This window comes from Drosophila innubila, chromosome X, assembly GCF_004354385.1.
Source record: "Drosophila innubila isolate TH190305 chromosome X, UK_Dinn_1.0, whole genome shotgun sequence".
Lineage (NCBI taxonomy): Eukaryota > Metazoa > Arthropoda > Insecta > Diptera > Drosophilidae > Drosophila > Drosophila innubila.
In genome coordinates, this window is record NC_047626.1 from 11298676 (window position 1) to 11324852 (window position 26177).

At 38.2% G+C, this 26177-nt stretch overlaps 1 protein-coding gene across 1 annotated transcript in view; it reads left to right on the forward strand.

Moving 5' to 3' along the window:
* The first annotated feature begins 1110 nt into the window (after positions 1-1110).
* LOC117786235 (optomotor-blind protein) overlaps positions 1111-26177 on the forward strand; it is an 81158-nt gene continuing 56091 nt past the window's right edge. Inside the window, exon 1 of the mRNA XM_034624367.1 lies at positions 1111-2343. Coding sequence (XP_034480258.1) covers positions 1280-2343 — 1064 coding nt within the window. The 5' untranslated portion in view covers positions 1111-1279. The remainder of the gene's footprint in view (positions 2344-26177) is intronic.

Consider the following 26177-nt stretch of genomic DNA (forward strand, 5'->3'; position numbering starts at 1 on the left):
CGTAAGCAACAAGCAAAGCGTCAACTCAACACTTTGGCTTTTGGTTTTCTTATTGGAACCGTTTCGTTTCGTTTCGTTACGTTTCGTTTCGTTTCGTCGCTCTCTCCCGATTGAGTCTCTCAGTCTGCCCTGCTCTCACACCCAACAGACGACCAAGCGACGACAGAGGGCAGAACCCAATCGACTCACTCGCACACCCAGCCAGCCAAAACTCAACACACACACACACACACATGCAAACATGCACACATAGATGAATGCTCTCTCGTTCGTGCTCGCTCTTTCGTTCGCTCGCTCGCTTGCTTGCTGCTTTGCTACTCGTTGCTCGCCGTCGACAGCGCAGCTAACAGCGACAGCAGCAGCCGCAGCAGCGTCATCGTCGTGTATTTTGTCTTCGGGGGTTGCGCTGCTTGCGTCCGTATGTGTATTTTCCAGTTTGAAAGCGACCGGCGTGTAGTTCGTATCGGCGTCGTCGTCGTCGTTTGTGTTGCCTCCGTGTGTGTTGTGTGTCGTCGTGCCGTTGTCGTTTGCAGCAGCAGCAGCACCACTACCACCAACAGCAACAACAACAAAGCAATAAGAATTTCAACAGCAACAACAACAGCAGCAGCAGCTTTAATTTTCTTGTTGCTGCTCTCGTTGCAATATTTTATTTTTTTTTGGTTTTGGGCCAACATTCTTTGTTAACAACAAATAACAATAACAAAAGCTGACCAAGAAATTTTGGGCAAAAACAATCGCGTCGCGCCGTCGCCGTCGTCGTTGACGTTTTGCCGCCGCCAAAACAACAAAACAGCAAAAAAGAAAACACAAAAAAAACAAAACAAAAGTTACAAGAAAGCTCTAAAAAAATAATAGCAACAAGAAAAGCAACAAAACCAACAACGTACAAATTGTTTTTACATTTTTTTTGTGCACGTTACCAAACAAAAAGCAGCAATAACAAATCTTCAAGAAAGTAAAAGAAAAGCTTGTGACCAAAAAAAAAAAGAAATAAAGCAAGAAAAAAGTAGAAAAATCAAAAAAGAGAAAAAGTGCAAAAACGAAAACACAAAATCCTTGTGCTGTATGTATGTGTGTGTGTGCGTGAGAGTGTGTGTGTATACAAATTGCAAGCAACAACAACAACAAAAAGTACCTGCCGAACAACAACAACAACAACAACGAGAAGAACGAGAAGAATTGCAAAGTGCAACAAGTGTGAGAAGAGAATTGAGGAAAGCATTGAGGGAAATCATTTTTTACCGCGTGACGCACATGTTGATGAAATTGTAATGTAATGAGATACGACGTCCAGGAGCTGCTACTTCATCAGTCTGCTGAGGATCCATTCGCCAGGTTCGCAAATGGGATGGCATATCATCCATTTCTGCAGCTATCGCAAAGACCCACTGACTTCAGCGTCTCGTCGCTGTTGACGGCGGGTAGCAACAGCAACAACAACAGTAGCAACAACAACAGCAGCAACAACAACAGCAGCAGCAACAACAACAGCAGCAACAATCACAACAACAGCAGCAGCGCAGCAGCAGCAGCAGCGACGGCAGCAGCAGCGGCAGCGGCAGCGGGTCAAGCTTTAAGCTCGCCAGGCTCTGGCGCTGGCAATTATCGTAGCTCGCCGTCGCAGCTCTCGCCACAAAGCAATCACAGCAATCACAACAACAACAACAATAACAATAACAATATTAACAACAACAATAATAATAATAATAACAATAACAACAATAAAAACCACGAACCACTGAGCGGTGCATCGCCAACGCCAACATCCTCATCATCACCGCCACCAGCAGCAGCACCACCACCACCGCCGTCATCATCAGCAACATCATCATCTTCAGCGGCAGCAGCACCACCGCATCAACCACCGCCGCCGCCGCCGTCTCTACCCGCGCATCATTCACCACAGCAGCAGCAACAACAACAACAACAACAACCACCACCTGGTCTGCATCCACCGCCGCCACAGCATTTGGGGCCACATCAACAACAACCACCGCCGCCGCCATATTTTCCGGCCGCGGCATTGGCCGCTCTGGCTGGCAGTCCGGCGGGTCCGCATCATCCGGGTCTATATAGCGCCGCCGGCGGTTTGCGTTTCCCACCACATCCAGCGCATCCGCACGCCCACCATCCGCTGGGCACCGCCTACACCACCGCCGAGGACGTGGTGCTCGCATCGGCTGTGGCCCATCAGTTGCATCCGGCGATGCGACCACTGCGCGCCCTGCAGCCCGAGGACGATGGCGTCGTCGATGATCCCAAGGTCACGCTCGAGGGCAAGGATCTGTGGGAGAAGTTCCACAAGCTGGGCACCGAAATGGTCATCACCAAGAGCGGCAGGTAAGCATCCAACTCCAAATTCCTGACTCTTCCAACTCTAAATTCTTGACTCTCACAAGTCTTCTGGGTATATTCTCGTTTCTTTCCGTGACTCCGTCGCACTGTGAGCTCTCGACAAATATAGTAATCCCTCAGGAAATCTGTTTATATGAGTGATATCCAAATTGTGAATTCTTAGCTACTGGTGTAAACTTTCCTAAAGTGCAATTTTTCTTAAACTTATTTCTTCTATCTGTAGTGTAGTCTACAGAAATAATCCTTTTAAGACTTACAAAACAATAACTATGTTTGATCCTCCGTGTTATTAAAAATTCCATAGGAATGAAACGCAATCCTGAATACGTAAATTAAAAAAAAGTTGAAAAAAAAATTGAAAAACTCCGTAAAAATTCTACAACCTCTATAAAATCCATGTGCCACAGTAAGAACCCTCCCAAAGATTGACATTACATATTTTTAAATAATTATACTTACTGTCTTTATATAACCTCTGAGTCACAGTGAAAACTCTGCTAAAAATTAAAAAAATTGGCATCTCTGTAATATTTCTTTAATCTTTAAAAAAAACCAAGCACATAAGTGAAATTTTTGCTCCTTTCTCAATATTTCTCATAAAGATATTTCATAATTAAAAATTTTCTTAATGATCATTGAGCTTCAAATTAAATTGTACATCCTAAAATCAGCTTGAAAAGCGCCTTAAATATTTAAAAGAATTCCTTATTCAAAAGACCATGCCTATTTCTAGAGAGTTTTTCAACATTAGGATCTTTCGAGAATTTAAATAAATTCAATTGTTGTTAATTTTTAAGTAAGAATCTTTTTATAGTTTTCTCGTTTAGATTTCAATATGGATATTTTAAAATTATCTGTAAAAATATCTATAATAATTTTTCTGAAGGTCTTAAAATCTTGTCGAGAGAATAAAATATTTAAAACCTTATTTTAAAGCTCATCGAGACTGTATCGAATCCATGTCTTTAAGACAAGATCTTTGGAATTCTAAAGTTTTTATTTTAATATTGGAAAATCCTATAAGAATCTCGTTAGATCATAATTTCTAAACATAGGTTCCCACATTCTGCATCAAAATCTTTATTTAAATTTATTAAATAAGGTTTTTTTTAGTTGACATTTTTTTCCGAGGGTTCGGTGGAAGTTTTCAGCAAATATTAAAGCTGACGCAAATTCAATATGAATATAAAAAAAGTAATTAAGAACTCAGTAATAATAGATTCTTTTCATGCGGAGAATCTTATATAAATTTAACTCTAATTCTTCACAGAAAATAGATTGTTCTTGTAAGGAGAAAATAAATATGTCGCGATTTTTCTATAATCTTATCAAGCTTAGTAAAGATTTTCTTCTGCAGTGCTTTCTTCTGATAATCTTTGGTGTATTCCCAAAGTCAAAAATTTGTATATATGTCAAAATCTTGCCATATTAATTGATCAATCTCGGTTGGAGCTCTCTTTTTGTCTTGTTCTCTGCCATTCCTCATCTCTTTCTCTCTCACTCTCTCGGAGATTCTTAACGCGAAGGTCAAAGTAATGCTAGAGCTTGTGTTATGCGAGTGTCCTCATCCTCAACCTCATCCTCATTATCTTCATCATCCGCCTCCTGGTACTGCATCCCTGGGCCCAATTCAATGCCAGTGGCAGCTACTTGAGCACGTGTGGCGTCTCAAGCAGCATCCACGTCTAATGTGGCACACTGGCAGACAGAGAAAGAGAGAGAGAGTGAGAGCGAGAGAAAGATGCGAAATGACGTAGATGGAGAATTGTCTTTGGGAAAGTAGGTGAATAACGCATTTTACAATCGTTATGCCTTACACACACTTAAAAACACTCACACACATACTCATGAGTAGTCCAGGCGTGTCATTATCATCATTATCATCCTCATCATCATCATCATCATTATCATCATCCTCTCCAGACGTCGGAGGTCGACGTTGACATTCAAGTTGCGTTCGCGCGTGAAAATGCGTTTTAAGCTTCACACCTACTTGAAGGAGAGGCATTCAAAGTAGTCGTAGTCGCTGTTTGAATGACTCTGAATAAATCTGAATGACTCTGAGTCACATTTCTGAGTGTTTTCCTTTTTCTCTGACAGAGCACGCAATACACTCAACTTGCGCCCTTAACGAGCGACTATCAAGTTGAGTGCTAGATAGTTAATTGTGAATATATGTGAATAAATTGTTGAAATATTCAGGAAATATATATTTTTCAATTGCCCAGCTGAAATTCCCAGTTAATTTTCAGCTTTAAATCGCTTTTTCCTTGAAAATGCGTATGGAAAAGCTCTTGAAATTTTCAATTATTCACTATTCATTCATTCTATTCACATGTAAAAAATTGCAAAACTATGTGTATATCATTCTACAGATAGTGTGCATTTTTATATTATATTCAGCCAAATAAATATGCCAAGTTTTGTTAATCTATTCACTAAAGGTGCAACTTATTCATTTGCATTCACTTTTTATTCACTTCATATTATGATTTTAGCAATAGGTATTTGTATTAATTTTTTGCATCTTCTTAAAAAACTGCGTCAGCCAACAAAGCTGTGATTATTCATATGAGTATTTATGAATAAAGTTTGAATAGTTGTATAAGTCTTTATAACATAACAAATTTATTGTGTTATTTTAAGTTGAATTTCTTCAAAAAAAAAACTGCGTCAGCCTACAAAGCTGTGATTATTCATATGAGTATTCATGAATAAAGTGTGAATAGTTGTATGAGTTATTTAACATAACAAATTTATTGTGTTTTTATAAGTTTTTAGTAAGACTGCAGCTAAATTATTCGTTCATGCATATAATGTGAGTGTGAATAACATAATGAATATATTCACCAGCCTTATAATAGCCAACTTATTCACTTGCATTCACTAAACGATGTTTACAGTTTAGTTTAGTCCCTCGCTCTCTCTCTCACTCCACTCATTTATTCATTGCCGTATTCGCTTATTCACTCAATGATTCATTCACAAATTCAATTAGTTTGCCTTGTTTTTTTTTTACACACTCGTTACACTTTTTGTTGTTGTTGTTGTTGTTGCTGCATTTTAAAGCTACAAATTTGTTTGACGCCTCGATTGGCGTTTAAATCCCTTCCCCCTTCCATCCGCCACCGCCTGGTGCTGCACAAAGTGGGCGTGGCATTTGACTTTGACTAACAACAAAAATACTAAACAAATATTTGCAAAATAGTTTTGCAAGCGTCGAAAAGTTTTTCGAGTGTTGGCCGCGTTTTTGCAACAGCAGCGTCTGCAACGCGTCTGGGGCGTATACTTAATGCCACGCCCACATGCCAACTGTGCGCCCCCCACCCCCACACCCATTGACGCGCCCAAACAAAAGAGGCGCGCCTGGTTTTATAAATATGTAACTTGCATATTTCTGTACTCTTGTTTTTCTTGTTGAAAAAGTTTATTGCACAAATTTTTGCACCTCACATTCTCGTTATGAATTCTGTCTCTCTCTCGCTCTCGCTCTGTTGTTGCTCGTTAATCCTTAAGCTCATTAGCAGCCGGCGCTCAAGTGTGAAACTAAACCAAGTGGCCATCCATAAACATAACCACTCGAAATTGCAGCCAACTTGGCCTACAGAGACGACTAGAGAAACACTAGAGAAAAACAGAGAAAGAGCGTGTGTGTGTGAGAGAGAGAGAGAGAGAGAGAACACACACATTTCCGGGGCCAACGAAAAATTTTACACTCGCTGCAGTTCATTCGCACTCGCCCCCTCACCACCCCTTTCGATTCTCCTCTCTCTTTCTCTCTCTTTTCTCTACCCTTTGCTCTCCTGACTAATGTGTAAAGCGCGCTAGCAAATGAGTTTAGCATAACACTTGAAAATGTTGGTGATAAGGGAGCGGGAGCTAGGGAAATCGTTAGTGCACTTATACACAGAAAGAAAAAAACTATAATTAAATTTAGTTGAAATAATCTCAAATTTATAATTCTTTTATGGTTAAAAAACAAATTACTGAAAGTGAGTAAAAAAAAAGAAATCTTTTTATAAAGGAAAATAATCTTGAAACTAGTTAAACTATAGATTTACAAGAAATAACTAGAAATTTAAAATATATAGATGTTCAGAACTATTTCACACCAAAAACTCCACGAAAAATTGTTGAAAATCTTGAATATATTGTTTTTTTTGCTTGCTTAAAATTCTCAAATGGTTTTTGTTTATCATCGAGACTGTATAGAACGTATGTCTTTAAGACAAGATCTTTGGAATTCTAAAGTTTTAATTTTAATATTGGAAAATCCTTTAAGTGATCAATAAGAATCTCGTTAGATCATAATTTCTATAGTAATCTGAAGAGCACGGCGACATTTGCAATATATTTAACAGGATCCTTCCTGTAGTGTAGTAGTTGAAAAACATTTTATACTAACTAAATATGTATAAATGCTTTTAATTTAATTATTCGAGTATTATTCAAAAATCAAGTAACATTTTCTTATTTTAAGATAAATTTACAGAGTTAAAAGGACGTTTTTTTTTTATGTTTGATTTGTAATTAAATAAACTCACTTTTTATTTTGAAAATATATGTACATAAATTTCCAAACTTTGAACGTGAAATAAGTTTGAGTAACTTGATTTAAGTAATTTTATTCTTAAGTGAAATTAAACGAATTATTCCTTGTTCTTTTTTTCGCTCTGTGTATTTGCTTGCAGCCGCACAGAAGCTGAATGCTGCGAAAGTGTTTTGCGCCTAACATGCAATTGTTGCAATAACTCTCCCTTTTCACACCTTCTCCTCGCTTGCTCCTTCACACTCTCTCTCGCTCTCTCTCTCTTTCTCTCGGTGTTTCCGTCTCGCTCTCGGCCCGTCTCTGTTGCACTTGCTTGTGCACTCATTTGAGTGGCTTGTAAAAGTTTTAAGTACTCGTTTCGTTCGTTTGTTCTGTTTGTGCCACAACTTGTGGCAAGCTCTGCCACATATGTAAGTTGCAACTTTTTTGCACGCCACAATGTTGTTGTTGTTGTTGTTGCATGCAAAAAGCATTGAGACGTTGAGACGTTAAGCACACCGACATTGTAGAAGCTGCCACACATGCCCATGCCTCTTGCAACAGCGGTGCATGCCCCAAACAAGTGCGAAAACTACAACAACTTTGTTGGTTGTTGGTTGTTAGTTGTTGCACCATCATCATCATCATCATCAATGTCAAAATTATTGTTTTGTTATTGCCAGCAGCGTAAATCCAACACCACACAATAAACCCCCCCCCCCGCCCCCACCACCCAAAAACCACCCACTCATACTAGTCATATGCAAGTGCTATGAGTGTATGAATGTATGAATGTATGAATGTGGCCTGTGAGTGTCTTGGCACTCACGTTGAATGTTTTAATTGCCATTTCGTTATTAGCTTCTACTTTGGGTATTCACACATTGCATTCACTTAACTGCGAATCATTTGAGTAGCGGTTTATTAACGTGCTTACGAATCATTTGAATATAGCTGAGTGTACTCATAAATACTGTTATGCTGAATGCTTTGCATATGAATGCATGAATGCATATTCACATTGCATTCACACTTTGAATAGTTTGAGTGTTTTCGAATACTTTTTTTTTAAACATATTTTTACAAATATCATAATTTAGAAACGATTACATTCAAAATATGATTCATTTGAAATTTTTTGTGAATATGCATATTCGCACTCGTTCACATTTTTGCTGAGTTTTTTTTTCATTTTACTGGCTCTGCAATTTTTGCATTTTCTCTGTGAATTTCTTTCGTGATTATTCTTGAATCAATGCCAAAATGTGTTCAAAATTCATTTGAATCTTTTTGATTTATAAACATTTTGCAAAGTGCGTCGCACTCGTGATGCTTCTCTCTCTTTCATTCTCTCTTTCTCTCTCCATCTCTCTTCATCGTTTGCTGCTCTGATTTTCTTTCTGTGCAAAGTCAAAACCAATCAAAAGTCGACACCAAGCAACTGATTCATGTGACCAAAGCGAGTGTATCCAGACTATTCACTGTTGATTCAATTAGCGCAACGCATTTGAATCTCGTTATTCATTCGGCATTCCCTTTCCCCCATTCTCCTTCCCTTTCCTGCGCGACAAAATGTCGCTGGCAATTAAATCGCCAAAGCGAATTGCGTGAAATGTTGTCGCTTTTCTGTTCTTGTTGTTGTTGTTACTGTTGTTGTTGTTGTTGTTGTTGTTACTCTTGTTTTTGTTTGTACTCTTGTTGTTGCTGCTGACTTATCAATTAATTGAAATTGCTGCCTAAGCGCAAATAAATAAAGCGACTTCTTGACTCTCGACTTCTCGACTCTTGTGTATTCACTTGACGACACTTTGGCGCGTGAAAGTGCAAAAAAAAAGAGCTCAATAAAAATGTAGCCATCACCAGAGCACGACTTGCAGTTACCCTGTAACATTTTGCCTTCTTAGTTGACATTTTTCCCTGACTTACTACGAATTTTTGGCTTAAATTTTCGAGTTCTTATGCAATTGTTATCAAAAAAATGTTTTCTTCTTAAGATTCGTTATTCAATCCCCTAGATGGCTTTTGTCCTGAACCTGATTATTAGATAAATGTTTTTGTTATAAAAAATTTTTGATATGTCGGCATTTAAAAAAAAAAAAAAAAAAAAAAGTTTTGTAAGATATTTTGAGCATAAAAAGATACCAATTTATATCTAATTTTGTTTCTGAAAAATTCTAATTTTTATAAAATTATATAATTTTAGAGTTTAACAACCCATAAGAAATTTATTCACATTTATGACTGATCGATTTGTGTTTCTTCAGAAATTCTCAGCACAGTTGGATTATATTTTTTCATATAAATAACATAAAACCAGCTTACTTATCAAAAATTTAAACTAAATACAAGAAACCTATGCTCAATGACTGTACATACTAAATTTCGTTAATCTAGCACTTCTAGCATACCCTTTAGTAACCTAATGCATACAGGGTATTATTATGAGCTATAAAAATAATCCCAAATCGACAAAATGTTTCACTTTTAGCTTTGATTTGCGTCTTCTGAGGCTAATTGATAATGCCAGCGATATTTGCTTTGGACTTAGGGTAGCACCTACCCCCCTACCCCCTTGTGGTTGTACCCTGTGCTTGTCTAGTCGGCGCCTTCTAATTGATGCCAGACCATGTCTATTCCTGAGTGTGCATTTCGTGCGTTAATGTGTTAAAGACACAGGTCGACAAATGTTTAATGATACGACCCTCAGTGACAACCCCTTCCATATCTCCCATATATACGTGCATGTCACATCCCCTATTTCCCCCCGCTACAACCCTCTGGGCAACCGCCTGTCAAAGTTCACTTGTTTAATTTTTATAAATAAAAATGACCTCCCCCATCTATTTGACAACTGCTTTTGGGTAAATACTCAGCTGACGTTTGGGGGCAATCAAAGTGCACTGCCACGCCCCCCACCCACAGACCCAGCCCCTAAGTATGCCTTGCCTCAATTAAATGGGCGTTACGCGTTTTCTTTTCCTTTATATCAAGTTTTCCTTACACTTTTTCCAACGTATATATATTTATATTTTTTTTTTTTAGTAAACTTTGTAGTTTTCAGCTTGCGTTTTGCGCTTTTTTCCAGAAAGCCAAGTCATTAAGGGTGCCGTTAGAGCAAGTTGGGAGGGAAGCGGGTATTACAAATTTTGTTACATTTAGCGTTAGAATGCAACCCTTGTTCCCTAACAGCGCCTTGCTTTCCTCTTTCTTCGGGCAAAGCGTTTTTCATAATTGTGTGGAAAATTGTCGTACAAATGGGGAATGGGGTGGAGTGGGGGGTATTATCGATGTGCTAAGTTGACAAATGCGTGGCAAGTCCTTTCGATAGTCCAGGCCAACTTGCGATCCTTGCCCCTCCCCCCCCCTCTCTCCTCTTCCTTTCTTGTCACGCCCTTTGGCGCTCATTTACCACAAATTGCGAGTAATTTGAACGTTGCCAACTGTTGGCATTTGTTGCCTCTTTCTGTTGCAAGTTGTTGCGGTTTTAGCTTCTTCCTCATTTTTTTTTTTAGTTTTGTAACTTTTCTTTTTTTTTAACCGAGCTGCTCGACAATTTTGGCCCATGAAAAATGCATAATAATTGCAGTGGCAGGCAGGCAACAAATGGAGGACATCCCCTTGATATCAAGGATACCTGTGTACTTTGTAGGTTATGTGCGTCAGAATGCGACTGAAAAATGCATGTGTCCCGTTCGTAATTTGTGCGTAATTTGTTGGGAAATTGATTCGAATCCGTAATCGATCCTACGCTAATTGCAATACAATATACGTATGTATGTACCACAAAAGGATATTCCACTTGATAATCATCATCGGAATTGCTTTAATTTAATTATGAAAAGTCGAATAATGAATGAATCGCACAACTGAACAATTTAATTGTCAGGCGAAAAGGGGGGGAATAAGGAAAAAGACACCTATTTTGATAGAATCACAACATGTACAATGGTTTCAGTTAAATAATGTTAAAAATTTGAGGATCGATTCTATAATTGTTGACTTTTCATTGAATTTTCGTTATATATTTATTGTATTACAATATATTTCAATGAATTTTCAATATATTCACACTTTTTCACATTACTTTCTTACACTTCTCACTTAAAAAAGATACATAAAAAAGTAGAAATAAAAATTTATATTTGCAAAAAACATAAAATGTTTAAGAAGATTCTCTTTATTTTTTGTTATATTTTGTTATATGAATTTCGTACAGATTTTTTGATGTAATCCAGAGTTTTATTGAGTTCCATTAAAAATAATGCATCCCTTTTTATATATAGAAGATCATTTGAAGCCATCAGTAGATTTTATGGACGAATATTCATCGAAAGCGGATCTAACAGATGATCCATTAAGTTTCAAAAAGATATTGCTCCCTAAGTGAATTAATTATGGATAGATAGACGCGTGATATATCATTTTAAAAGCTGATCTAATAGATGGTGAAATTTTCCAGAATTTTTTTCTAATTCCCTATCTGCATCATCTGTGATTTCCTATAGAGTGAGTTATAGATAGATAGCTGCATGATATATCATTTTCAGTGCCGACATTGTGGATATTTAGCGTGTCTGAACTGTCAGTCACATTCATGGGCATAAAGCTCATACATATGTTGCATCCACAAGTTGCAAGTTGCGTTTATGTTAAGGTTTATGAGTTGTAGCCAAGTTAGTTGCACTGCGAATCAAAGGCACCGTCTTTGAGGGTCTGTCCGCGTCGTTTTGTATGCAAAGAGGTGTCTTTCCGTGTGGCAGTTGCATGGCCATAAGTTTCAGTTGCATGCAACAGCAGCTGTGGTTGGTCGACGACGGGTGCCACAAACAAAACTACAATTCCAAGCCACCCAAAAATAGTACAAAAAAAGCGAAAAATACCTCAAATCAAAACATAAGAATTTTCTGAACAACAACAAATTTACATAATAAGCATAAAAAATTAAATGCTAGAAGAAGCAGAGGCAGAAGAAAGCGTTTATATTGTTAACGGGAAATCGCGTTTGCTGTTAATTTAAATTGCATTTACGCCCACTTAAAATTAAATGAAAATTAATTTAAATACGTTAACTTGGCCGACGCCAGCTAATTAAGTAGCTGCTTCCGCCGACGTTGCCGTTGCCGTTGACTTCGACGTCGACGCCTACGCTGGCAGCGGAAGTCAAAGCTTGGCTTTAATGGCCACCAAATTTGGTCATCAAGCGAAACCGAAACCGAAACCAACAAATTTAACGGCCGTCACTGTCTCAAATTGGTAACAAAACGCCGCTAAGTGGCTAACTAATCGAGAATTCCGCTGTTTACACGCTCCGCTTGGCTAATGAGTACGTCTCCTACCCCACCCTACCGCGATCATGGCCAATAAGCCATTTGTAATGCTTATCTTGGATCCTCCACACACTGATAATGTTAACAATTGAGAAAGAGAACCAGAACCTATTAAAAACACCTGAAAATTCATTAAAAAGGTGTTTACGTTTGCGGGAACGGCGCCTTGCAACTTGTGGCAGGTGGCAACTGTACCACGTTGACTAGTCACAAAAATCGAAATCGAAAACGAAAACGAGACGAAAAGAACACGGTTCTAGTCGAAACTTTCGCTTTTTTGCTTTTTAAATTTTTTTTTGTTTTTTTGAAAACCAAAAAGTTTAAAAAGGAAGAATGAAGAAGAAGCAGAGGTAGCAGCAGTAGAAGACAAGGGAACAGGAACAAGAATTGAATATTAAACGCATATTGTATACATTTTTTGAAGTATGCATGAAATGCATAAAGAGAAGATCGCAAAAAAAAAAAAACAGAAACACACACACACACGGTCAAAAATGAAGAAGAAGAAAATATGACAACGACATGATGATAATGATGTTAATGTATGATCATCATCATGTTGATGACGGCCCAAAAGGCGCTGCTTTATAATGAAGAACATGAGTTCGATTCGCCAGAACCAGAACCAGCAGCAATGGAACAGAGTTACCCCAAAAAAATAAAACAACAACAACGGACTAAAGACAAGACAGCAGAAAGATGAAAAAAAAGCAGCCAAAAAGGAAGAATGGAGCAACAACAACAACAACAAAAAAAAGCTGCGACGTTGAAGACGGCGTCTTTTTGGCGCCAGAAAAATAACGACAATGCCTGATGAATGCGTGGAGCAGCAGCAGCAGAAGGAGTAGGAAAAGAAGAAGAAGGTGGAGTAGAGGGAGGCAGCAGAAGGTCGTGATTGTTTTTTTTTCCTTTTTTTTGGTGGGTGTAAGCAGAGTGACAGAGAAAGAGAGAGAGAGTGCAGGGACAACTGCAGAACAATGCAAGCTGTTTGAGTTGTGAGCGAGCTTTGAGCAAAAGCTGCAGAGAGAAAGTGATTGAGAGCAGCAGCAAACAAGACGAAGCGACAGCGAGAGCGGGGGCAAGAGGAAGATGTCGATGATCAGGCAGCGCCAGCGTTTCGAAGCTAAAAGAAATGTCAAAAACAATGAGAACGGTCCAATGAATTTGACAAACATTTCCTAGATGAGCGCTGGCAGATCAAAGAAGGCGACGGCGACAACAACAACAACAACGACAACGGCAACGACGGCAGAGGCAGCGGCAGCGGCAGATACAGCGGCGACAAAAGCAAAGACGGCGACAATCTGCAGACGACAAACAGCATTCGCTTGCTTTCCCGCTCGCTCGCTCTCTCTCTCGCACGCTTGCCAGCAAATTAGTCAAATTAGCATAGTCACACAACGAAAGCTGTCGTTGATCCTTCTTCTCATACCCTTTGCTCACTTCCTCTCGCTCTTGCTCTTATTTTGCATCTCCTGCTCTTCATTTGGATCTCTTGTCGTCGGGTTTTTCTTGTTGTCTTGCGCCTGTTCTGTTCAGTTCTGTTCTGTTCTCTTCTCTTGTTTGTCTCGTGGCATATTCACGCGTTGAGCGCAAACTCGGCTTGGCTTTTAGCATTAGTTTACACTTGATTAGAACGCTAATTGGCTCAAAAAGGATGTGCTTTGTGGAGTGAACGGGAGAGGGAGTATTGAGGGGGGAAGCACTCTAGCTATTCATTGAACTGCGCATTTTTCGCGGAAAAATTACCTGCGACTGCGACAGATGTGTGTCAGGATCAGAATCATGAGCTAAGAGAGCTCATACAAAAACTTAACTGCTCCATTTTATTTACAGTATGTCAAGTAATTCTGTTGACGACTTGATTTCTTTATTTCATTAATCAATTTAAAATCGAATGGAGCGCCAGCACTAGTAAATTATTATTCTTTGTCTAAGCACTTAATTGACATACTGTACACAGTATTGGCAAATGCGCAAATCACTCAAAATAACGAGCTCTTAATTAATGCATTCATTGTCTTGCTCTTTACTCTTAATTAGCTCTTTGCGTTCGTTCAACTGTTGTGCAACTGTTCTGTTCTATGCGTTTATCTGTGTCTCATTAATAATTTTGATTTCAACTCTTTATGTGCTGCTCCCATCCATTCCATTCCATTCCACTTGTTGTTTCTTCATACATAAGTATTTCGTTGTCGCTCTCGCACACAATGATTTGAGCTCTTTACTGTTGCTGTTGTTGTTGTTGTCATACGAAAACGCTTTATGAATTTTAAGTGGCAAAAATTGACGAGCTGCTGCTTTGGTTTTATTTTCATTTTATTATCGCTTGTCTGTTTGAATGTGTGTGTGTGTGTACCTATTTATTTAATATTTTTCTGAACCCGCAAAGAACTTAAATATTATACAAATTGTATGGAGCATTTGGTGCGTTTTAACTGCGCTGCGTGTTTTGTTTGCCTGATGCGATGCGACAACCACTGTGCCGAATGGGAGGTAAGGAGTGTGGCGACTGCGACGTCGACGACGACAGCGACAACGTTTACGTTTACGTTTTCGGTAACACAAATTTATGTAGCCACTTGAAATTTATTAATAAAATTTCATTATTTCTGGGAAATAAAAATCAAATTTATGTAGCACCTCGGAAAAACGTTGCATTGAAATTAACACGAACAAGACGAAAAGAAAAAAAAAACCAGAACGATAAAAGCAATTACGCACGCACAAGAAACAGTAGAAGACGTTGAAGCAGCAGCAGCAGCAGAAGAAGAGGCAGTGTAAGAGAGTAACTGGCTAAGCTGCCTATGTATGCTCTCTTTTCGTACTGAGCAGCAACAACAACAGCAGCATATCAACTCCATCTCCACCCACTGTTCGGCTTTCGTGTGGCGCTCAATGGCTCGTGTATTCGGCTGACGTTGCCCAGCTGCTCTGCTGACGTTGCTCTGCTGTAGGTGTCAATGACGTGCGCTATCAGTTTTCATTCATGCCTGTTACCTTTGGCTTTAGCTGCAAACTACTTGAGCACAACTACAACAAGAACACCAGCTAAAGCACTCGTAACTTAGCCAGTGTTGCCAACTCTTCAGCGTCTAAAAAAGTTAGAGAATATAATATATATAAATAAAGTAAATTACGCTTTAAAAAAAAGTGCTTTCAACTATGTATATATGTATGTACATATGCATACATTCTGATAATACAATAATAATTTGGACTATTTTTAGTTGTTTTTTTAACTTTAAAAATAGCCGTCATTTTACAGTTCAAGCCGCGATTGGCATTTGCTAAGCTTCAGATCTGGCGGAAAAACAGCTGAGTTGACGACACTGAATTTAGCTGCTGCTGCATTTTAGTTGTTACTTTCTGTTATGTTCCTTTTTAACGCTTTTTTTTTTGCATGCGTCTGACGCCGGCTGTTGGTAATTTCGCTCTTCTACTCAGCCGCTCTCTCTTCGGCGCGCACACGCTCTTTGCATGTGTGCGTGTGTTTGTGCAGTCAATTAACAGCAAACAAAAGCTGCATGCGTGTGAGTTTCTGTGTGTGTGGTTGGGTGGGTGGGTGTCAAAAAGGTCAAAATGCAGCAGAGCTAAAAGTTTTGCATTTTTGCCGTTTTTATTTTGGCATATGCATATGTGTGTGCTTGTGTTTGTGAGTGTTTACGTGTTTGTTGCTTTTGTTTGTCTGCGTTGTGTTAATTGAGTGTGAAGTTGAGCTTTTGTTGTTGTTGATTTTAATTGTTAAGCAACAAAGGCGCGAAATGTGTTTTAGCTGCTGCTGCGGCCAATCTGGCTTTTAATTAAGCGCCCAAAAGCTTGACGACAGCAACAGCAACAACAACAACAACAGCAGCAATAACAATAATAAAGCTTGCGTGCAAGCGTCGCGTCGCTCAGCAAGTGTTGATTTCATTAATGCAATTGCAGCAAAGCAAAAAAACAAAAACAGCAGCAGCGACTGCGACTGCAGCAGCAGCAGCAGCAGCAGCCAAAGCGACAGGTCTTCTCTCTCGTGCGTTCACTCTCGCTGTTGCTATCTCTGTCACTCGCTCTCTTTTTTGCTCTTGCATTTGTTGTGATCGTGTGTTGACTGCATTTAATTGTCGTCGCTGTCGTCGTCGTCGCCGTTGCCGTCGCTGCCTCGTTCGTTGTCACTTTGAGTTAACAACTCGATTACACGCTGCGACTGCGCTGCCGCCGGCCATGTGCAATTTTTTGAATTATTAATGAATCTCAGCAACGGCCTAGGCGCAATAATAATAACAACAACAACAGCAGCATCAGCAGCAGCAGTAACAACAACGACCGTGTTAATAAAAAACAATTAATATAAAGTGTATGTTTAGTGTTGACAGTGTTGTTGTTGCTGTTGCTGTTGCACTCGTTGATTATTTGTACTATTAACGCGTTGAGAACTCGTTATTTACTGTCTCTCATTGTGTCTGTCTGTCTGTGCGTTTCTGTGTGTGTGTGCTTCTGTGTGTGTGTGTCTGCGAGCTCCTCGTTGTGTGTAATTACTTTTAGTTGGCCATAATTTGTCAATTGCTATTTTGTTGCACTGTCAAGTGGCACTGGCAACAACAACAACAACGTAAGCGGAAGTGCAAGTGTGCAATCAACAAAGAGCGAGAGATATAGACAGAGACAGAGAGGGAGATAAATATACAGAGAAGGGCAAATATTGATCTGAATAGCAATTGACAGCTACAAAGCAGATTTAATTGTTTTGATTTTATGCTGCAAACTAAACTCGTTATTCATTACTCGCTAATTGCTACTCGTTACTCGTTACGTTCACCTTTCATAGGACGTCTACAAACCTCATCACAGCATAATGTCAAGTGTCAAAGCTATATTAATAGCTTTCTACTGCTACTCGTTACTCGTTACTTATAACTCGTTAATAGCAATTCGCAAATCTTAATTGTTTTGCAACTCTACAATGTTTTGTTAACAGAGTGAACACTATTAGCTCATTGAATGTTTTTAATTGCTTACTCGTTACTCGCTACATTTTTTTAAAAGCTTATTTGCTATCTTCTATATAGGCTAGTTTTTCATTCTTAATTCAACAACTGCTTCCAACTGATATAGAATACTTTAACAAGTCAGCTTGACATTCGTCACTCGTCACTCGCCACTTGTCACTCGTCAGTAGACAATTGCTAATTAAAATACAGGAAATTAGCCGGTGCGCATACACACAAAAGATGTTTAGCACAATTAATTAATTGTCTAAGCTTATACATGCTTTCGCTCTCACTCTCGCACTCGTTTCTTCTCACTCGCACTCGCCCAACCTGTTGGTTTGCTGCGGCGCCTATAAACTGCGTCTTTAAAGATCGTCTGCAAATCCAAACAACAATGTTGAATATATCCCAAAAACAAAAAATAAAATAAAATGCGTTCTCTTTTAGATCCTTAAATTTACTCTCGTTTGTTTTGTTTACTCGTCCGTCTGTCCAGAGTTTTGTCCGTTTTGTGCAGTCGCTTTGTTTGCTGTGAACGCTTTGTTAGCTTGTCTTTTAAGCCGGTCAGCTGTCCCTTAGTTCCCTTTGTCTTAGTCTCAGTCTCAGTCTCTCTCACTCTCCCTCTGTCCCTTTTTATCCCTGCTTTGATCGTGCCATCAGCAACCCTCATCCTTATGCGCCAGCAAACATGCAACCCTGTTTTATTTTTCCCAGTTTGTTTGTTTGCTGATCGTTCAATAATGGGCCTGGAGCGCCAGGTAAGCCACATTCATACACACATTCACATTCGCAATACGTATTCACATTCATATTCACATTCACATTCGCATTCACGTTGTCTTGTCTGTGCTACCTTTTCATCTTTTGCTTTTGCTTGTTTGCCTTTGTGTCCATTCAAGCGATGATCGCAAGGCATCCATCAGTTTGCTCTTCTTTTCTCCACCCTTCTCCTACCCTATCCTCCTCTATCCTCCCCCCTTTTTACTTGTGGCTTGCACTCCCCCAACTGTTGCGTACAGTCTGTGCACTCGTATCTGCATTTCATGATCATCAGCCGCTAGGCTTTTGCAATCTTCCGATTCTCCCGATCCTCTGAGAAACTCCCTCATATTGTCAGCTGTTAGTTGGAGCTTTTGCTGTGCCTAGCTGGAAGCTTTTAATCATGGTTGCCACCTTTGTCACAAATTTTTATCGTTGGTACATTGAATCAGTTTTATTTTATTTTTTTTTTAATTTTCACAATAATAACTTTCTTTTTAACTAAACTTTCAACTTGTGCTCGAAATTGATCAGTTAGGAGAAAGAGTTTTATATACAGAGATAAAAAAAAATTATTTATTATTTCTAATGAAAACATAACAAAATATGGTACAAAATATATTTTTGTAAAGTGGCAGTCGTGCTTTCATGCAGTGCTGCCAGTTTAGCAATTTAGTTGCTAGATCTGGCAAATTTTAAAAAAATTTTCAATTTTTTTTTTTAAATGCTATTAACCACAAATGTAGCAACTTTTAATTTTTCTTTAGCAATTTTAGCAACTTTATTACAAATCTAGCTATTTTCTTTAACATTTTTGCCTATTTTTGTACATTTTTCAATTGATTGCACATATTACGATAAATTATGATATCGGAGCTTGAATTAAACTCAGTTGCTCGATTTCATGAACTTCTTCGCTCACTCACTCTCTTACTGACTTTTGAATTTTGCTGATTTTTCAATTTGGGTGTTTAAAATGCCAAAAATTTATAAGCAAAATTTTCCCGATGCCTGGCTGCAGTATGATGAATTTAAGCACTGGATTCGCAAGGATATTATGATATTACGGAATATTATGATAAGAAATCATTAATTTTAAACTATAAGAAATCATGTTTCTTATTAATTTAATTTTTTTGTGATAAGAAATCATGTTCATTTTAATTTTAAATATTGTTAGGTTGTGTTTTTTCTCAATTAAATACTAATTTTTTGTAAACTAAAATATTAGTGATTTAGCTATTTTTTTTTTTTGCCAATTTTTACAAAATTTTTAGCAATTTTTAGCAACTTTTTTTTTTCAAATCTAGCAATTTTTGCTTCAGAGATTCTGGCAGTCGGGCTTTCATGCTGTCGATCACTGCTCTCTCTCTCTCTCTCTCTCTGTCTCTCTGTCTCCTTCGGTCGGTACCGCCGCTGTACCTCGCTGCCGTCGATCGTCCAGTACGTGTTGTGGCTGATGAAAAGTAAACATACCACAAATTGGACAGTGGAACACATGTTTGGCGCGTTAAATGCTCGAGCGTGTTATTTATAACGTTTTTTATGCGCTAACCAGGCCAACAGCAGTCGGCAGTTTTAGCCCGGTATCGGGGGCTGGTACCGGGGACTGAGACCGGTGCCACAGACACCTTCCCAATACCATCCCATGCCATTCCCAGAGAGTGGAGTGTTGTGGACTACAACTTGCTCTTTGGCTCATTCTTGAGCTTCCTCTTCTTCTTCTTCTTCTTGTTGTTGTTTTGGCCAGGTTGTGTTGTTCTTGTTAAGACGCGTGTACCCGTTGCCTGGATTGTTCGCGTTGTTGTTGGCCAACACCTTTTGTAGACTTTGGCTTTGGGCAAGAAAGTCCCACCAAAGGCAACCAAAACGGCAGCAGTTGTAAGTTGTTGTTGCTGCCATTTCAGTCAACTCCTCTGTGTGTTGTTGTTTTTGTTGTTGTGGTTGTTGTCGTTGTTGTTGCTTGCAACCGCAAGAAATATGCGTGTAGCTCGTTCGTCTGTTCGTCCGTTCGTCCCTCTGTTTTGGCCCTTTACCTGCCCTTCGTCCTTTTAGGCCTTATGACAGATACAAGTCACAACAAGTCAACCTGCGAGCAGACAAGTCCTTGAGCACAACTGACGCCACTGACAACACACGCAATGCTCTCTCCTTCTACCCTCTTGCCCTTCCCCTTCCTCTTACTCTTCTAACCACAATCTAAAGTTCCTGATCAGCAGTTTCTAAAAGCTGCATAGGTTCTTAAAGTTTCCTGAAAGAACGAATTCTCAATTTTTTTTGGTTCTTCAAAGTAAAAAAGAGGCTAAATCAGCAAATTTATAATAATGTACAAAGAAAAAAATAAATAAAATTTGCGAATTCCGGGACAGAATCAATTCTTTGCGGTGTCGAAAGTGCCAAAAGTCCGCGATTAACGGATTTTTTAAGCTTTTACTTTACTTAAGCCAGATTATTCTCAGAAAAATTTAAATTTTTGAAGATCTGTAAGATATTTTGTAGTCAGATCATTTATTTTTGACTTTTTTTGACTTTTTGAATGTTGAATTTATCAGTAATATTCTGAATACATACGTAAAAAATACATGCTGAAATTTCGGGACAAAATCAATTCTTTGTCAAAAGTCCGGAATTAACAGATTTTTTAAACCAAATACATAACACTTGATTTAAGCCAGATTATTCTCAGAAAAATTTCAATTTTTTTGGAGCTGTGTAAGATTTTTTGTAGTTAGATCATTTATTATTGGCTTTTTTTTTGACTTTTTGCATGTAACAGTAATTTATCAGTAATATCCTGAATACATAAGTGAAAAATACATGCTAAAATCAAGAAATTTAGACTTGAATTTATTAATGTTTTCTTATAAGATTTTCGGTTTATAGTCTGGTATGTTCTGCCCTAGAGTGTTCTTGCCACTGATCATTTCCTAGCTTCTGCTGATCAATTTCTAAAGTTTGCCAGAGAGCTTCAATTCTTCACGGAGATATCTGCATATGGAATATCTCCATTTGACTCGAAGTTGGAGCTGCCCACTGGCAAATGTTTTGTGCACATGCTGCACAACAGGTGCCATTGCAGGTACACATAACCAGATCTGTCCATCCTCCTCCACACTCCACTCTCTTCTTTCTCCTCCTGGAGAGACAACATATTGACTGGGATTTTTAGGGAACGTTGTCGCGTTGTGAGCTTATCAGCAACTTCTCGAAGTTGCACAGTTTCTGCGAATCGTGTTGATTTGATTTATTTAAACAACAAGCAAACGACAAAAAAAAAATAAAAAATAAAATAAGGAGTACAAATAACAAAACGTAGCGCTGCTAGACGTTCAAGAAAAAGAAGCGCGAAAGAGAGAGAGAGAGAGAGAGAAAGAAAAAAATATACTTATCGCTGTTCGATCATAAATAAGAATTATGCTTATAAACATGCGTTGGCTGAGCCACCCATGAATGGAAGAAGAAGCAGCTGGAAGAGCTGAAAGAAGAGGTAGGAGAAGCACAAAGGAGGAGGACGAAGCAGCAGAAGAAGTTGAACAAGCTGTTGTACGCTGTGTGTGGGACATTAGAAATATGTGATGGGCTGTGGCAAGATCCTCGATGCCACAAGTTGCAAGTCGCAGCCAGGTTTGCTTTGGCCAATGTTAACAACATTTAAACGCAGCTCGTTTAGAAACTGATTTTCGCTCTCCCTTTCTCTTTGTCTTACCCTTCCTTCCTCTCTCTCTCTCTCTCTACCTCGCTCTGTCTCTCTTGCTGTCTGTTTGTTAAAGTCAGAGCCTCGTTACCTTGTTGACTTTGAGGATTTATGAGTGTCTGACGTGTGTGATAACTGTTATTAGTCGCGGCCACGTTCTTCTTCTTCTTCTCCTTCCCGCTCTTATCACTCTCTCTCTCTCTCTCTCTCTGCGCTGCTTCTGCTGATTTTCCTGCATCTACCTTGTTGATCGCTTGCAACGGATGTGCGGATATATGCCTCAAACAAGACCAAGTTCTTGCCACAGTCTCTGATCATCATTCTCATTCTCATCCTCATTCTCATTTTCATCCTCATCCTCATCATTCTTCGGCTTAGTTATGTGTGCTAAGCAAACAGAACGCGTTAATGTTGCATGCACCATAATTTAGACATTAAATGTGGGCGCCTGCATCAATTTGTGGGCGTGGCATGCTTAGAGTTTCATAAAATAACTAATTGAATTTGAAGAATGCGCCCTTTACTTTTTTTGTTTCTATGTTTTCTACTTGGATAATTTCATCTATTTGCTGCGGCTATTTTTGGAGTATGATAGAGCGAGAGAGAGAGGGAGGAAGAGTGGAGTAGTCTATTGCCCTGCTATTTCTTAAGCGTTTTCTTTATCTTTGGCTTTGCTTTAAGCCCACTTAAGCGCTAAATGCGCATAAATTACTTACACTTTGCCAAGCAAACATTGACAGCGATGCCGCCACGCAAAGGCCACGCCCCTTCACCACGCCATCCTTCGAACTACCCACAAAAACTGCCCCAATCCAGCCAGAACTTCCCCTAGTTCTAAGCCAACGCGCAAATCAACGAGCTGAAAAACATTTGACGCACAATTTAATTAAAAATAAGACAAGTACAACGATGACAAGCCACCCCCCCCGACCTATACTCGGCCAGCATCCCCCCTGGACACCACCCCACCCCCCTCTTTATCTATGCCGACTTGTCGCGACCCTGCGCATTGCATTCCCTTCCAAAAAAGTATATTTACAACTTGTCCACAAATACTTTAACAGTATTCGCTACCCTACCACCCCTATCCCTACTTGCACTACCCTCTCTTCTGTCTCTGTCTATCTATCTATCTGCCAGTCTCTCTGCCTATCAGCATCTTTTCTTTGCTGTCTTTCCGCGCTCACAAATATTTTTTCCGAGCGAAAACGTGCATACTTTTTTTCCTTTTATTTTTACCACTTGTCAATACATTAAACTACCAAAGCTATGGCGTTGTTGGGAATATATTTAGCTTAGTGTAACCAAGTTAAGTTGCCTGCAATTTAGACCATCCACATATAATGGAAACGAATTTAGCTTGTTTTGAGAAAGAACTAAAAATTGAAAATATTTAACATTCTTTTATAGTACATAGATAAATATCGATAAAGTTTAAGATACATAAAAAGAAAAATAGCCAGATAGTTTTATTAATTTTAACCAGTTCTTATTTTATTAAATGAAACATTTTATTTGTATATAAAGATTTAGATCAAGTTTTATATGGAAGTAGAAAATCGCCAAAATTAATTATCGAATTGTCGACATATCGAAAAATAGTAGATCGAGTTGCAAATATCGAGTTTACTCAAAAACATTTTTATGTAATCAAAAAAGTTACGAGTACTTTTATTATTTTTTTAGTAAAGCTTTTATGCCAAATTCAAGCTTTGATAGTTTTTTTTGATAATTGTTGTTGATTTTTCTTGGAAATCGATTTGATCAACTCGATACATCGCTAAAAAAATGATCTTGTTAAAGTATTCGATAATCGCTTTCGAGAAAATCGAGTTGTCGATATTTCAATGTATTTTTACATCACTAGTTAAGACTATACTTTTCGATCGGTATATAAATCGATCTGATCGGACAGTTGTAGAAAGTTTTTCATACCAAAATATATACAAATTAAATATAGTTACACTGATAGCTCATGCGATGGATGCGAATAAAACATAGAGAGACAAATATCACAAGGTAAAAATATTATGCATATAATTTTGAAAATAAATATGGTATAGTTATTTAGAAAGATGGATGGATAAGCAATCACAATTAGATACACAGATATTTTCATTTAGTGATAGTTATGTGAATTGATAGTTAAGCCAAAGGGTAATAAGATAAATTGAAAGCATATAGAAAGATGAAGAAGAAAATGGAGCAATAAATATAGATTCAATTAGCAATTTCAAACCTTTATCTTGCTGCTATTAACATTTGTTTCTAACTATGAAGATTACAGTTTATTAGTGAATTGCATGTGTGTGTGGAATGTGATGTATGTGTGAGTATTGTGAATGCAGAATCATTCACAATTCGTTATCCAACCAAGCAAATACATATCTCGCAATCCTTAACAAGCTGCGCTTCAGTGCACACTGAAAAACAATTTGACAGATTATTATTTGTTATTTATTAGTATTATTATTATTGTTGTTGTTGTTGTTGCAGTCGCAGTTGTATTATTTTCTCTCAATTTTGTCAAGTTTGTCAATTCCAATTAAATTTTTGCGTGTGCAACAAATTGAAATGACTAACAACAACAACAACAATAGCAACAATAAAGACAACAACAACGAAAGCACTTAAAAGTGGCAATTGAAATAAACAATCGCTGCTAAATTGTTTCAGTTGTTGTCGTTGTTGTTGTTGTTGTTGTTGCTGTCGTTGCGGCTTTTGATTATTGTGCGAAAAATCACACAAGCCAAACAGCCAGCGGCATGCATATTAAACAGTTAGTCTGTGTGTGTGTGTGTGTGTGTGTGTGGGAGGGGCAAACAATACAAACAAAAAATTAAAAAGAATGAAGAAATAAATGAAACAACTGAGCAAAGAATAATATGCATAAAATTATTAATAAATTGCTGCAAATAAGCGACAAGTAGCTTAAAACGGCGGCAAAAGCGCTAACAAAACGAAAAAATTATAATAATAATAATAATAAAAACAAAACAGAAACAGAAACAACAAAAACAAAACTGGCAAATCAAAATCAAAATTAAGCAGCCGCAGCAACAACAACAAAAACAAGAGCAGCAGTGCGCTGACTTGCATGTAAACGAGGCAGCGCTGCCACAGTCGCCGTCGCAGTCGCCGTTGCTGTCGCTGTCGCAGTCGACGGCGTGACAAGTGTAGTGAAATGAGCAAACACATGTGTGCTGCTAACAGGACAACAACAGCAACAACAACTGACCAGCAGCGACAAAAAAATTTAGCAAAGCACACAAAGCAAAATGCCAACAAACACACACACGCACATACATATAGACATGCACAGAGGCAAAAGCACAAATAAAACTTATATGCGGGGGCGTTTGCTGTCTCGCTCGCACACATGCCGGCTGCCAATGCAACGCAAATGAGCTGCGTGCGTCTGCGACAGAGCAAAAGCGAGCGCGAGAGAGCGAGAGAAAAGAATGTGTGCAGAACTTTTGTTATAGCGGGTGGTTTAGTGTGTGTGTGCTGGGTGCGAGAAGGAGGTGTGGCGAGGGGAGGGGTCAGTGCGGTGACAGGGTGTGCAATCTGCCGGCGTCGCAGTCGGCGTTGTGTGTTTGTCTGTGTCAATTGACCGAAAATGATGGCGACGACGACCGAAAATGGCGCACATGTGTGTGTGTGTGTGCATATATATGTACATGTATGTGTGCTTGACAGCAGCCGCAATTATGAGCAATTATGACAAAAAAATAAAACGCCAAAAAAACAAAAACAAAAACAATCAAACAAAAGCGACGGCCATTTGAGCTGCGTACTAAGCAGGCAAATTTGTATTTGTATTTGTATTTCAGATACAAATTCGGATTTTTTTAGGGAAGTTTTGGAGTGGTTTTTTTTTTGTCGTTCATTTAAATACCAAACATTATAATTACAATAATGAAAAATGCGTTGTAATTAATATGATAAATTATTATGAAATGGAAAGTGAATTTAGGAATGTTGTGCGCATTCAGATACATTTGAAAGTGTAGTAGATAATACGAATAGTAGTGTAGCAGTTGATACAGAACCGTTAGAAATATAGTAGATATTAAAATTATAAAGATAAGTAACAGACAGATTGCTAATTAGATCTGATAAAAAAATAGTAGATAGTAGTTGTAGAAAAGATAATTAATGTAATGTAAGTAATAGTTGTTGATGTTTGAATAGAACTTGATGGATAGGAATTTGCAAGAGTATTTGAGCATACTATTAGTAAAACTAGTAAATAGTAATAGTTAAAAGAAAGGTCAATTTTTCTATTTAAATAAAACATAATTAAAGCGAAGTTTCCTAATTTCTAGATATAAATATGTACACTAATAGACTCTAAATATTAAATGAGTACTAGATAATAATAGTAGTTAATAGATAGTTTTAAGCTAAGCTGAGCATATTTTTGTATACAACAAAATAAGTTAGAATAGACTTTGAAATGCTAGAAATAAATAAAATAAATTTTATTAAAGAAAGTACATGTTTTTTATTTATTTATTTTATTATATATTATATTC